A 15,157-nucleotide genomic window follows, 5' to 3' on the forward strand; every position below is an offset into this window, starting at 1 on the left:
CCCCCCCCCCCCCCCCCGCCCCCCCCCGGGGTGTCCCTCAGTAGGATATTTTCTTGAAACGACTTTTCATAGTTGCAAAGTTTCTTTGTACAGAGATGTTTTATTGCATCTCAGCATAGATTTCTCTTTAATCCTAAAACAATTTTATGTAAATCTAGTTAAATCCAGTTGCTTCAATTCTTACCACTTTGCAAATTGAACTGTTGATTAAAATTTGGTTTTAACAGACGAATTTTCATTTAAGACATTTCATTTAATTTTTATTAAAGACAGTATTTGAAATGAAATATTATAAACAGCAAAAAAATTCCAGTAGTCTTATGGCATTGTAGTAAAATTAACAAATTATCTGAATTTACAAATTGTTGTGGGTACTAGTAATTTATTTGCCATTTTCCTAAAAGGAAGAGTATTACATGTTACACTAAATTGGTTTTGTGACTTACAGTCCATGCAGAATAGCAGTTTACAGGATGTTGGATTTAGTTGACCATAATTTAGATATTTAAAAAAATTTTTTATTTTGAAGGAGGAATTATATGTCATTCACAAGCTTTTACTGAGAATGGTTTTATACTTTTTAAACTGAAGAATATGTTAACTTCTCTGTGTTCGAACATCTTTATAAACAGACGACTTTTTCTCATTAAGTGATTTTAGTCCTTTTAATCTCTGTTCAGAGGACTATTTCATGCACAAGTCTATAGAAAAAAGTGTTCTCTGCCTGTTCCCCTCTTCTCTCAAAATCAAGAAATAGTGGGCAGAGAAATACATATCCAAAGAAACCTTTTCCCCCTTTCTCTATACCTTTTAAGAGGATATTATTTCATCCTTTTAAAGGTAAAAGCGACAGAGCCTTTGTAGAATGATTTTTATACAAAGTAAAAAGACCAAAATCTGATTCACATAAATCATTGGTGTTTTCTTTTGTCCTGCTATCTTATTTTTCTTGTAATGTTGCTTTCATATGATTGTTTTCCCTCCCTTTCTCCTTATAATATAGATTCCTAAAGGAAAATCCAACTCTTCCTTTCCTAAAAACTCTACTTTGTAAGTCATCATGGCACAGCAAATTCTGCTTTTTAGTTTTGGTTCTTCACTAATCATGCCTGCATATATTACCATCCTTTTGCTTACAAAACTGCCTGTTCTACATTCTAGGATGTGAAACCTTGTAAGACATTTATGATGTGCTACCCTTGTCTACCTCTGGTTGGGTGTGACTCATCTGACAATATTCTATGCCAAAGTTACTTGGAACTCTTTGGCAAACCTAATGGTTGCTTATATGTGAATTAGTGTGCTCTATTGTTGTATGTTAACATTATTTTGGCAGTGTATTGCTGTTACAAATGAGCGTGGATGTTCTATCATTTCTAAGTTTGAATGTATTATTTTGGGAACGATTGGGTGGTCCATCATTTCTTTCCTCAGTAAATGTTCTTTTTTTTTTTTTGGGTCTTTCTTTGCATGTCCTTTTTCTATATATGAGTCAAAAATCTCTATGTACCTTAAGTACTTTTTAAGAGTCCCATATCAGTATCCAACATTTCTGTCGGATAAGAAAAATTTTAATGTCTAAAACTACGTTCATCTAATCCTTGTTGCCATGACAGCATTTATTGTTTATCATATCAAGATCTTTCAGACTACTTAAAATCACTCTTTAGGGTAAATACTTTATGTTGGTAGGCCGCCAGTTTTAGTGTCATCCATCTTAATTAAGTAATTTAACAAGCAGTGAGAATGGATGGATTATCTGAACTATAATGATTATTGGATTAGTTAATTGCTATTTATTTTTTCCTGTTGAAATTTGATTCAAACTAGTAACTACATAGGAGTTGTGGTTTGTTAAAGCACAAAAGAATGTAACTTTTACCTGGTTTATTTTTTTTTTTTAAAGCAAAAACTTGCATGCTCTCTTTATTTAGTATGGCTGTGACTTATTTAATGCTTATTAATAGGTAGATGATTCTCCAGTGAAATAGGCTGGCTTTATATTGCATGTCACAGTGCAGTTGAAACTCTTCAGGCCGATCATCATATTTTAAAGGGAAAAGTAAAATGGCATGAGACAGCTGGTCCAAATGCCCTTCTTTAATAACCTCAGTGGTCCGGTTTACTTTGAGCATGCTCTTTCAGTTTGCAGTAAGGAATTTGGTTTATGGTTTGGTGTGACTGGCTAAGATATAAAATGTAAAATACTTCAAAAAGCAAAACTCTCCCTCTAAAGAACTCCTTTGGAGCATTTCACTGCTCAACTCTCTTCATTGAAGCATTTCTCGTGGAGCTTGTGGTGGGTAGATTTTACAAAAACAAAAAACCAAAACAAAACTATAAAGTACTCTTGTGTCTTTTGAAGAGGTGAGGTTATTGAGAAAGAGTATTTTGACCCAAGATACACATGAAAGCTTGAAAATCATTTAATAATATGGTTACTTTGGCTGTCTACTTTTAAGAGCTTATTTAGCATAAAACTAGTTTTACTGTGCATCGGTTTTTCATCCTGTTGACCATTCAGGACCTTGATCCAGCAGCGCCTCTTGGCTTAGGCATCTCAGGTGTCAAGGATGATAGAAGTCCTTTGCCTGTCTGTGGTTAATAACAGTTGTAGCAGATATATAAGGAGTGTCTTTATGCTTGGAATGATACCTTTGTTGTGACCACAACAGCCTGATTTAGTCAGTATACAATAATTAATTCATTCTTCTTTGTAGGTGAAGAGCAGAATAAAGAAGCGCTGCAGGATGTGGAAGATGAAAATCAGTGAGACATAAAAGCCAACAAGAGAAACCATCTCTGACCACCCCATTCTTTCCCATCCCACCCCCATTGGAAATTCCCCCATTGTCACTGAGAACCACCAAATCTGACTTTTACATTTGGTCTCAGAATTTAGGTTCCTGCCCTTTTGGTTTTTTTTTTTTTAAACAGTTTTCAAAAGTTCTTAAAGGCAAGAGTGAATTTCTGTGGATTTTACTGGTCCCAGCTTTTAGGTTCTTTAAGACACTAACAGGACTGCATAGAGGCTTTTTCAGCATTACTGTATTGTCTCCTGCCAGATGGGGCAAGATCACCATTAGAAATGGAAATGACATTTGAAAGCCATTAGACTTGTAGGTGACGCGAGCATCTAAGAGAGAGGTTAATCACACTATAGAGACATTGTGATATTATTTTTCTTTTTTCTAATTGTTTAAATCGAATTTTATACCAATGTTTAAAATTAATTGGGTGTTAGCTTGAGGTGGTTAAAAGTTGTTCGGAGAGTTGTTGTAATGGTTTTGCTGTAAAAAGTGTTTCAAACTCTGCTGAAATGTTGCTGAAAAGCACGGTGCTGGTAACAGTTCAACAATCCGTGGCTGCTCATTCTTGCCTACTTTGACTCTCCCTCTAAAGCAGGTTAGCATTGAAGGTGGTATGGAAAAGCCTGCATGCGTGTTCAATTCTTTGTTTCTTCTCCTTCCCTCTCCCCCTGGGCCCCCCCTTCCCTACTTCGCTCGCTCAACCTCTTTTGTTCAGTATGTGTAACTTGAAGCTAATTTGTACTACTGGATATCTGACTGGAGCCACAGATACAGAATCTGTATTGTTCTTACTGAAACACAGCATGGAATTAACATTAAACTTAAATAAAACAAACCTAAATTAAAAATGCCAAATATTATTGCGCCTCCATCCTTTATCTTTCTAAAATAAAATCGCTAGTCCAGACACATTGACAGTATTATTTTCCTGTATGTGGAAAGATCCGGCCCCCCACTTTTCTTCATAAATCACTTGTCTGTTTCCCCAAAGATGATGTGTATTTTTAGGGAAAGAATTTTCTTGTAACCTGGTTGTGAAGAACACTAAGAACCCCAACCATCTCACTTCATTACTGTCCTCTCAACCAGGCAGCAGCATGGTATTTATATTAATTATAAAAAGTACAAATTGATACTTATAATTATGGATTGTTTTCTAGTGTGGAATTTTGGGCTATACAATCAAATAAGGCTGAATGTGTCAAAGTAATCCTCCTTACTTGGTCTGAAGTAAAATTACTGTAACCCCCTCCTCTCACCTCCGTAGGTCAGTGGCAGAAGCAGAAATGAATACTTAGATTCTCGGTAATACATGTACATGTGGTAGAGCTGTGTAGCCGTCCCCCTTACTGTAAGTAGCTTTTTCAAAGAAGTCTGCACATCAGTATATAGGTATTTAGCTAATACAGATTATTCTGTATTCAGCATTTAAGTCTCATTTGAATGACAGTGTAACATGGATGTACTTCTAATTTTTTTTTTTTAACCAGTTGACTCCTTTTGGACTTCCATATTGTTTTCAGCCTTGCTGTTATAAATGGTGCATTAAATATTGTAAAGTGCTGTCTCCACTTACATATTTGCATGTGTGTTTGTAGGATGCATTTCTAGATTTCCTGTGTCAGAGAACATAACTTTTCAACTGGTAAATATTACCCACTTCCCTCCAAACAGATCGTTCCATTTTGTGTTCCGCCTCTTTGCCATCAGCAGTGTATGAGAATACATAGACCGCTGTTGGCTATCCACTCCGTCATCACATCTGACTCATTGCTGCTAGATAGATAGGTGCTGACACCAGAAGTATATATACACCCTTATATATACTTAGTGAATCTTTAGTAGTGAAGATTTAGGAAGTTTTTATCTTAGGAGAGAATATATGTGTGTGCCCACAATTACGCAATTAAGATTTTGTGTAATGCTCCTCCGTTACATCGTTGGGGACATTTGGAGTTAACGTCCAAGAGATTCTCAGGTTGACACCCCCCCCCCCGCAGTAAAGAGGCCAAATGCTTGCTGCATCTAGGTCAAAACTGAAGGAATTCATAAAACGCTATTAACAAATTTTTAGGTTTTCTAATGTATGTTTATTTTTGAGAGCACAATTGGGAGGGGCAGAGAGAGGGGCACACAGAATCTGAAGGAGGCTCCAGGCTCTGAGCTGTCAGCACAGAACCTGACGCAGGGCATGAACTCACAAACCGTGAGATCATGACCTGAGCTAAATTTGATACTTAACCAACTTAGCCACCCAGGTGCCCCTCTATTAACAGAGTTTTAAAGATAATGGCATTCAGGGTTTTGTAGTCTGTTCTCATACTAAACACGAATGCACAATGCCTGGATGTGAGTCAAACACATACATATATACATACATATAACATAGGATGACTTGTGGAGGTGATGGCTGTCAACTTAGGTTGTCACGAGTTTGTTAGTAAAAGGGGTCTCTAGTTGGCTTTCTGGATGGAGTTCATTATATAATGCCCGCAAACTCGAGATGCCAGGAGCATGCTCAAGCATGGGGTGATCTTGTTCTAGAGGGAAAAGAACCACCCGAAGAAACCAATGAAGGCACTTGGGAAGGATTGTGGTGATTGGTACAGGTCTTTAGATCCCTGTCAAAAGTTGGAAGACTGCAGAAAGGGGACAGCTCTTGTCAGGACAGTGTCACTTTCACTATAATCTGTGGTCTGGAAAGGTGGAGTTGTTTCAGCTTTTGGTTTAATGCTCTGAAGACCAATTAGTTTCAATAGAAACTTGAGTTATTACAATTTAGATGCAATTTATTTTTTTTTAATTTTTAAATGTCTTATTAATTCTTGATACAGAGAGACAAAGCATGAGAGGGGGAGGGGCAGAGAGAGAAGGAGACACAGAACTGGAAGCAGGCTCCAGGCTCTGAGCTAGCTGTCAGCACAGCGCCTGACGCAGGGCTCAAACCCAGGAACGTGAGATCTGACCTGAGCCAAAGTCGAAGGCTTAACCTACTGAGCCACCCAGGCGCCCTGCAATTTATGTTTCAATTATAATTCTTAGTGCTTTGCTTTGAAAAAGAGGTTATAAACCCAAAGGTTTTTAAAAAAATGTTGGGAGCACCAATAAATGTATCCATGCTTTGGTTCTGGAAATGATGGCCAGAAAAGCAAATCCTCCAGAGTTAATTTTGCATCTAGGAAGATGAGAATGAAGTTGAAGTGAGATCATTGTAAGGGGAAGTTGATGGAATAAACATCTCACTTAGCTTCTGCCTCAAATGCCACTTTGAGAGCTCTTAATAAAGAAGACTCCAAATTAGCTGCTATACTATTGATTGCAGGACTGTAGGAGATAGAGCATGCTGGAAAATGGCATTTCATTTGTTTTAACTATTTTTGAGAGAGGAGTGCGAGTGGGGGTGGGGCAGAGAGGAGACCATAGAATCAGAAGCAGGCTCTAGGCTCTGAGCTGTCCGCACAGAGCCCGTGGTGGGGGCTCAAACTCATGAACCATGAGATCATGACCTAAAAAATAGCATTTTAAAGATCTAGCTTGGTTTGGAAAGTTGTAACAATTATCAACAGGGGTCCCTGGTGAAATGTAGGATGCATCATTCAAGGAACTGTGAACTTCTAGAGGAAGTGGAGAATCTGGATCCAACTCAGCTCCGCAAAATAGAGCCCTATCTTGCTTGTTATATGTATCATTTGAGGTATAATCTTATAGTTGGTACAATATTACGTAGTTAGTATTGGCTGTGTGCAGGCACTGTGGTCATTATTAGTGTCTGTGATCTAGCACATAAACAATAGCTGGCAAGTTGTCACCTGCATTTTGCAAATAGGGAAACGGAGAAGTTGAGTTTGCCCAAAGCCACACAGCTAATTGCATTCAAACAGGATTTATAGTTAGGTTTGTTTGACTACAGAATCCATGTTCTTAACCATTAAGCCATTCTATTTGCTCTTTATCAAACCTTAATGTTTTATTGAAATACTATATTTTCCTCTATTCTACAGCAATCATTTAAAAATATATTTTAATATTTCTGAGATCAGTTTTCAATTAACACCTTTTCAAAAGCTGTAATGTGTATATTAAGAAGTGAGCCGTGTGCTGTCTCCTTTGGGGAATGGCCCTCTTGTATGATCAGCTCACTGTGTCAGGTCATAGGTATAGGCCTGCTATGTGTAAGGGAGGGCTGAAAACTTAAGAACTGCCTTGCTTTTTGGTCATGTACTTTTGTAGTTGAAGTAAATGTGTACTTGCACAACACAGGCAGTAATGAATCCTGTTCAGGGGCTATTGAGCTGCCATTGACCATTCTTCCACTTGTGTTGAAACTCGTGGCACTCCTGCCTCCATCCTATATTGGTTGTTTCACAGCGACCCTTTCTTTGGCATTTAAAATTCTGGTGCTCACAGGCTTGGGATAGGGCTTATTTCAGAACCTAAGCCTTCCTTTCCCACTAATCGCACCTATGTAACCTTGATAACAGGTCATAGCAACTGCAGAATTTGCTTTTGTTGGAATTCTAGGAAGAAACTAAGAGCATCTCCCCTCCTCCCAAACCTTGTTCCTCATTAAAATTTAAGTCAAAACATTAAAGAGATGCTAATTTTGCTTTGGTAAAGATTAGGCTTATAGAATTATCTGTTGTATGTAGAAAAACTTTCTCATATACTGTTGGCATTCTTTTACAGCAAATTTCATATTCAGGTACAAAGAAAATACATCAAAAACCTACAGTTGAGTGAATTTTCACAAATGGAATGCATTGTTCAGCCATCACATAAAGAAATAGAACAAAACCATCCTAGAAGACTCTCCTTCATGCCCCCTTCTTAGTCATATAGTTACCCCTTCCTCCAAGTGAAACCAGTATCTTGATGATTGCCATTGTTTGGTTTTGCCTGTTTTTGGACTTGATGTAAATGGAATCATACAGTATTCCCCCCCTCTCAATATTATGTGAGATTACTCCATGTTGTTGCCTGTAATAGTGTGTTTTCATGGGTCTATAGTATTTTGTATTAGTATACCACTATGTATTCTATGAATGGACACTGGATTTTCAGTTTGGGGGTGTTATCGATTTTATGGACATTCTTGTACATATCTTTTGGCATATACATGTATGCATCAGTGTAGCATATATACTTGAGAATGGAATGACTGGGTTCTGGGGAATACTATGTTCTGCGTTCGCAGGTAGTTACTGCAAAACCGTTTTCCAAAGTAGTCATGCTGTTTTCAGTCTTACCAGTAATGTAGGAGTTCTAGTCGCTCCACATCCTCAATGACATTTGGTATGGTCACTGTTTTAGTTGTAGTCTTCTGGTGGATATGTAGTGATCATTCTGGAGGTAATGGCATTTCCTGATGACTAATGAGACACCACTAAAATCTGTTTACTGGACATTTGAGTGTCCTCTTAAATACCCTTTTGTGTGTGTTTTTCTTTTGGGTTGTCATTTTCTTTATTGATTTGTAAGAAATCTATATATTTAGGAGTAAAGTATTTTTTTGGACTTGTTACTGCAGCTATCTTCTATCATAATTCTGTGCCTTGCCTTTTCATTATCTTGATGTCTTTTGACAAATGGGATCTTAATTTTAATATAGTCTAATTTATCCATATTTTCCATTAAGGAAAGTGCTTTATAGGTTTTATTTAAGAAATACTTGCAGACTGCAAGATCATTAATTTTTTTGTATTTTTTTCTAGAAGCATTGTTTGACCTATCACATCTAGATCTAGAGTCACCTAGAATTTGTTTTTTATGTGGTAATAGGGAGATGTTAAAAGTAATATTTTCCTGTATGGATATTCAAAAGCGCCAGCACCACATCTTGTTTATTGGTCTGTTTGTCTTAGTGCCAGTGCAACACCGAAAGTTCAGTATCTGGTAACACGAATCCTCCAGTTTTGTGTTCTTCAAGATTGTATTGATTATTCTTGGCTCCTTGCATTTCCATATATTTTTTAGAATTGGCTTGTCAATTTCAACAGTACAATAGCAATAACAAAGCCTATTGTGACTTTGGTAGGCATTTTATTCCATAATAAGTGCAGGAAGAATGAACATCTTTTTACAATTGTGTCTTTTGATTTATGAACAGAGTATATTCCCTCATTTCTTTAGGTCCTTTTTTTTTTTTTTTCCCAAATTTTGTAGTTTTCTTTGTAGAGGTCTGGTATCTTTTATTGGCCTTATTCCCAGGTTTTTAAATCATTATTTTAAATAGTATTGAAATTTTTTTCATTTTCACATTTTTGCTACTTACTATTAACTATTGTATAGTATCTCATAGTCTATGATCTTGTTAAATTAATTTATTCCAACAGTTTGATGTAGATTCTGAGACAGGTTTTTTATGTTATTTAAAAAAATTTTTAGGTTTTAAGTAATCTACACTCAACATGGGGCTTGAAAGTGTTGCATGTGCTACTGATTGAGCCAGCCAGGTGCCCGCTGAGGTTTTTTTAGATTATCTGACAGTATAAATGAAAGTTTTAGTCACCTGCATCCTTTGCTTGTGTGTGTGTAGGCCCACAAGTGTATGCAAAATATGTTCATTTCAGCATTATAATAGGGATTAGAAATAACTTAAATGCCCATCAATCATAGTACATCCTTACTGTATACGCTATGTTGTTTTAAAAAAAAGATAAACCATTTCCCCAATACAGAAAAAAGTCTGATGTCTGCATATGTTAACTGAGAAAAGGAAGATACCCAACATATATAATCGTGTGTGTAAAACAAAGAATATGCTGTATGGGTACTTGTCTGTCTTTAGAAAATTTCTGAAAGATACAGTGAACAAACTCCAGCTTTATTGAGGTATAATTGACATATAAAGTGGATGTAACTAAACTACAGTTGGATAAGCTTTGGCATATGTATGCCCGTGTATAAACCACCATCATAATCAAGGTAGTAAGTGTAGCCTTCACCTTTATAAGTGTCTGTTGTTACCTTGTAATTTCCTCAATCACTAACCTGCTTTCTGTTACTGGTTTGCATTTTAGAGTTTCGTATAAATGCAATCCTATAGTATGTACTTTCTTTTCTTTCTAGAGGGAGCGTCTGGCTTCTTTGGCATAATAGTTTTGAGATTCATCCATGTTGCATATATCCGTTTATCTCTTTTATTGCCAAGAAGTAATCCGTTGTTATGATATACCACAATTGTTTATTCACCTATTCATGGACAATGGTTATTTCCAGTTTTTGTTACAAATAAAGCTGTTGTGAATGTTGTGTACAAGTCTTTATGTGGGCATATATTTCCCTTGTTTTGTGTAGATAAGTAGGAGTGGAATGGTTGGATAGCATGGTAGGTGTATGTTTAGCTGTTTAAGAAACTCAGACTGTTTATAAAATGATTATACCATTTTACATTTTCCACCAGCAGTGTCTGAAAGCTGTTTTCCACATGCTTTCCAGAACTTGGAAATTTTTCCATTCTTACTGGTGTGTAGTGGCATCTTATTGTGTGTGTGTGTGTGTTTAAATTTTCCTAATAACTTCCTTATGAAGTTGAGCATTTTTTAATGTGCTTACTTACCATTGGTATATCTTTGGTGAAGGGTCTTTTCTAATAATAATATTGAGTCTCCTGATCCATGAGCAAGGTATAGTAGGCATTCTTTAGCAGGATTTTGTACTGTTCATACTGTTCAGAGTATAGGACTTTGCACTTCCTTTGTCAGGTTTCTCTCTAAATATATAATAATTGTTGATGTTTTTATAAGTGGCTACCTTTGAATATTCAATTTTTCATCATTGCTATTATATAGAAATAAAAATTTTATAGTTGTGTATTGATATACTATAACCTTGCTAAATAAAACTCCTTTATTCTAGCAGGTTTTATTTTGGTTTTTGGTTTTGTTTTGCCCCCCTTTTTTTATTTTTTGGTAGATTCCTCAGACTTTCTTCATAGATTATCATACTTTCTATGAATATAAAGTTTTAACTTATTATTTTGCTTCAGTCTGAAGACTTATTGTTTATTGTGCCTCATTGCACTGGCTGGAGCCTCCAGCACCGTGCTGAACGGAAGTGATAAGAGTAGACACGCTTACGTTCTTCCTAGAAAGTGTTTCACTGTGAAGGATGATGTTCTCCGGTTTTCATTAGGTGCTCTTTAGTAGGTTGAGGAGTTTACGTAGTCTGCTGGGAGTTTTTATCAAGTATGTAAGTTGGGGGAGGGGGGAAGAAGGTGATGGTCATGGAGGGGGGCACTTGTGGGGAGAGGCACTGGGTGTTATATGGAAACCAATTTGACAAACTTATTTAAAAAAAAATGTTGGGTTTGTCAGATGCCTTTTCTACATCTCTTTAGGTGATCATGTGGGTTTTCTTTTCTAGCTTATTAATATAATGAAGTATATTGATTGTTTTTTGAGTATTAAACCAACCCTTCATTCCTGGGATAAACTCTAGTTGTTACATATTTTTATAAAAATGTCTTTAGATTTGATTTGCTAAAATTTTGTTTATTGCATTTATGTTCATGGGTGTTGAAATGTTCTAGGGTGTTGAAATGTTAATAGCACCAAAAGTTTTTCTTCTGTGGCACTGTAGACAGGAAAGAACAGCTGACATTCACAGTGGATCTGCATGAAGGAATGGAAGAACGCTATAAATGCAAATATGAAGGTAATATAAAAGACTTATTTTTCTCAGTATCTTTAAAAATTTCATAAGTGTTTAAGGCAAAAATTTTGTGGGATTTATAACATGTAGATATACATATGGTTACTGTAGCATAAAAGGCCATCGGGGGTGGTAAATGGATCCATTTGAATGCAGGTTTCTTCCATTTTACCTGAAGTGAGAACTGTTAACTCTAAGACCTCGAGAGATTAAGGATGTATGGTAATACCTAATGCAAATGCTACATGTAAATAATGCAGAGAGGTGTATCTAAAAATATATAGAGAAACTAAAATGAAATCCTAAGAAATACTCATTTAATCCAAAAGAAGGCAAGAGAAGATAATAGCATTTGTGCTGCCTAACCTTCTGTTAAGGAGGGATTGAAAACAAGATTTAATTTTGACAGCTGGAAACTTTTCTTCTTTATTTTTTGATGGCTAAAAACTTCTCAACAGTGTTAACATTTTGAAATGAATCCTCTGAGCGATTTATAGAATAGTTCTGCAGCTTATGCCCTGTTGTGCTTTTTGAAACAAAGTCAACATTAAAAAATATGCTTAAATTAAAATCAATGCCTAAATAATTTCTTCATCTAAAAATCTTTGTTTACTGAACTGACATTTCTGCTGCCACCCACTGCTGATGATACAAAATTTACAGTTTCATTTTGGCCAAGTAACTGCCTGATAAAAATTAAGTCTTCAGAGGAGCATAACAGAATCTAGAGTCATCATTTACAATAAACTTGGATATAATCCAAAACTCAGCATATGAAGAATCAGAAAAATGTGACCATACTCTAGACAACCAATGGAGATTGTCCCTCAGATGACTCAGATATGTAAATTAGCAGTTTTGTTGTTCCACCATAGCAAACAAGGATTTTAAAGATGATATGGTGATGATTATGTTCAAGAAGGAAAGGAAAATATGTTTGTGACCAATGAAAAGAAGAAATTCCTACAGATATGAAACTATAATGAAGAACCCATTGGACATTTTGGAACTCAAAAGTAGGTGGTCTATTGAAATAAAGATTCACTGGCTGGGCTTAACAGCAGAATAAGAATGAAAATGATGGAAGGATCAGTGAACGTGAAGTTTAGCTCATTAAAATAATCCAATCTGAAGAAGAGAGAAAATATTTTAAAAAGTGGCTTTTAGAGCACCTGTGAGGTCATATGAAAAAGGCTAGCCTCCATGCAAATGTACTTCTAGAAGGAGAGAAGAAAGCAAAGTGGGATGGAAGAAAATGAGGTCCTATTGTGTAGAAGATGGATTTGCAATTCAAGAAGCCCAGTGAAAATAAAGCAAAATAAATAACAAAATACAAGCACATTAAAATGAAACTGCTAGAAATAAAAACTACTGGAAATAGCATACATACATAACAAATGGACAAACTATATACAAGGGAATAATGATTTAAACAATTGACTTTAATGAGAAACAACAGAAGCCAGAAGACCACAGAATAGCAAAATTAGAGTGTTGGAAGAAAAACAGTCCAGAATTTTATAGTGAAAACATCCTTACAGTGAAATAAAGACATTTTCACGTAAAAGAGCATAGTTAGTTAGGAGCAGATTTCACAATAGAATGTTGAAGAAAGTTCTTCAGGCTGAGAATAATTGATAATCAGATGAAATGTAGATGTTTAGGAAGGAGTGAAGAGTATTAAAGACAGTAATATGGAAGTCAATACTCTTGACTTTTTTTTTTTTTTAACAGAGGATAAGTTTGTTTATTTTGAGAAAGGGAGTGTAAGCGTCCCAAGCAGGTTCCGTGCTGTGAGTGTGGAACTGACAAACATTGAGGTCATGGCCTGAGTCGAAGTCAAGAGTTGGATGCTTAACTGACTAAGCCACCAGGCGCTCCTCTTTTGATATCTTTAAAAGAGCAAAGCACTGTTCAAAGCAAATTTATATCACTATATTCTGGATTACGGGGTTCATAGCTTATAGATGTGATACATATGACAACTATAACAAAGGCAAATAACTGAAACACCGGAGGGGTTCAACAAGATGTGAGCAGGCAGAAGAGAGGATCAATGAACTTGAAGGAATGGTAGGCAAACGGTATCCATCTGCATGCAGAAGAATGAAGTTAGACTTTTACCATACATAGAAAAATTAAATGAGTTGAAAACAAACTTAATGAGCTAAAAGTATAAAGCTCTTACAAGAAAACCTAAGGGAAACCTTCATGACACTAGGTTTGGCAATGAACTAATGACCACAAAACCACAAGCAATAAAATAAACTGGCCTTAATCAAAATGAAGAACTTCTTGTGCATCAAAGGACACTATTGAAAGTGAAAAGACAACCCACGGAAGGAGGGAAAATATTTGCAAATCATACATCTGATAAGGGATCAATATCCAGTACACAGAAAGAACCACAATTCAACAATGTAAACTTAATGTAAAAATGGGCAAAGGACTTAAATAGATATTTCTCCATAGGTACACAAATGTCCAGTAAGCATATGAAAAGATGCTCAACATCACCAATCATTAGGTAAATGAAAATGAAAGCCAGAGTAAGATAACGCTCCAAACCCATTAGGATAGTTATTATAAAGACAAAAAGTTTTGGTGAGGATGTGAAGAAAATGGAGCCCTTGTGGATTGCTGGTAGGAATGAATGTATAACGTTGCAGCCACTGTGGAAAACAGCTTGGTTGTTCGTCAGTTAAACATAGGTCCTAACAATTCCACTCCTAGGTGTGAGCAGGGACTTGAGAGATCTATACAACAGTATTCCTAACAGCATTATTTGCATGAGCCCAAAGATGGAAACAACCCAAGTATTCATCAACAGACGAATGGACAGGGTACCTGGCTGGCTTGGTAGAGCAGGTGACTCTTATCTCAGGGTCATGGGTTCAAGCGCCATTTGGGGCATAGAGCATACTTAAACCACAGATGAAAAGATAAAATATATATTCATATTATTCAGCCATAAAAGGAACAAAGTTCTGATATATACCACAACATGGAGACTTGAAATATTACGCTTAATGAGATAAGCCAGTTATAAGAAGACAGATAGATGGTTCTGATAATATAAAATACCTGGAACAGGCAATTGGTAAATACTGTCAAATAGAGGATTCCAGGGTCTAAGTTTGGGGGAAATGGGGAGTCACATTGTTCAATGAGTATTGAATGGGATGATGAAAAACTTCTGGAAATAGTGATGATGGTTGTACCAGACTGTGAATGTACTTAATGCCAGTGAGTTGTCAACTTAAAAATGGTTAAAATGATACATTTTTTTTTTTCTAAAGAAAGGCAGACTGCCACATGGAGTGCCTCATTTGCTGTGTCTGGAGTCTTGAAAGCTTGACTACCTTATGTTTTCCTACAAATGGATCTTGAGAGCTTGTTTGAAGGTTCTAGTGAGTGTGGCTACTCCTATACCTTGACCAAAGAATGGTCCTCTTCCATCAGGAAAGGTTGTCCTCTTCGGGTGCACAGCTTTGGGAAGGATACACATGGCGTGGTGGTGGAGGAGGAAGGGGACACCTGCCTACCCAGGCAGATCAGCTGAATCAACCTTGGTGACCAGTAGGGTGAGAGATGTTACAGCCGGATTGGCCCTGTATCCTAAGCTGAAAAAAATTTTTTTTGCTTTTTTTGTTTTTCTTTATTATTGAGACGTGAGAAACAGTAGGGGAGGGGCA

General features: G+C 36.3%; 1 protein-coding gene across 1 annotated transcript in view; it reads left to right on the forward strand.

Moving 5' to 3' along the window:
- Window positions 1-3,670, forward strand: part of YWHAE (tyrosine 3-monooxygenase/tryptophan 5-monooxygenase activation protein epsilon) — a 52,858-nt gene extending 49,188 nt beyond the window's left edge. The window contains exon 6 of the mRNA XM_029927573.1: window positions 2,721-3,670. Within this exon, the coding sequence (XP_029783433.1) occupies window positions 2,721-2,773 (53 nt within the window). The 3' untranslated portion in view covers window positions 2,774-3,670. The remainder of the gene's footprint in view (window positions 1-2,720) is intronic.
- Window positions 3,671-15,157: the final 11,487 nt, after the last annotated feature.

The sequence above is a fragment of the Suricata suricatta genome, chromosome 17 (assembly GCF_006229205.1).
Source record: "Suricata suricatta isolate VVHF042 chromosome 17, meerkat_22Aug2017_6uvM2_HiC, whole genome shotgun sequence".
Taxonomy (NCBI): Eukaryota; Metazoa; Chordata; class Mammalia; order Carnivora; family Herpestidae; genus Suricata; species Suricata suricatta.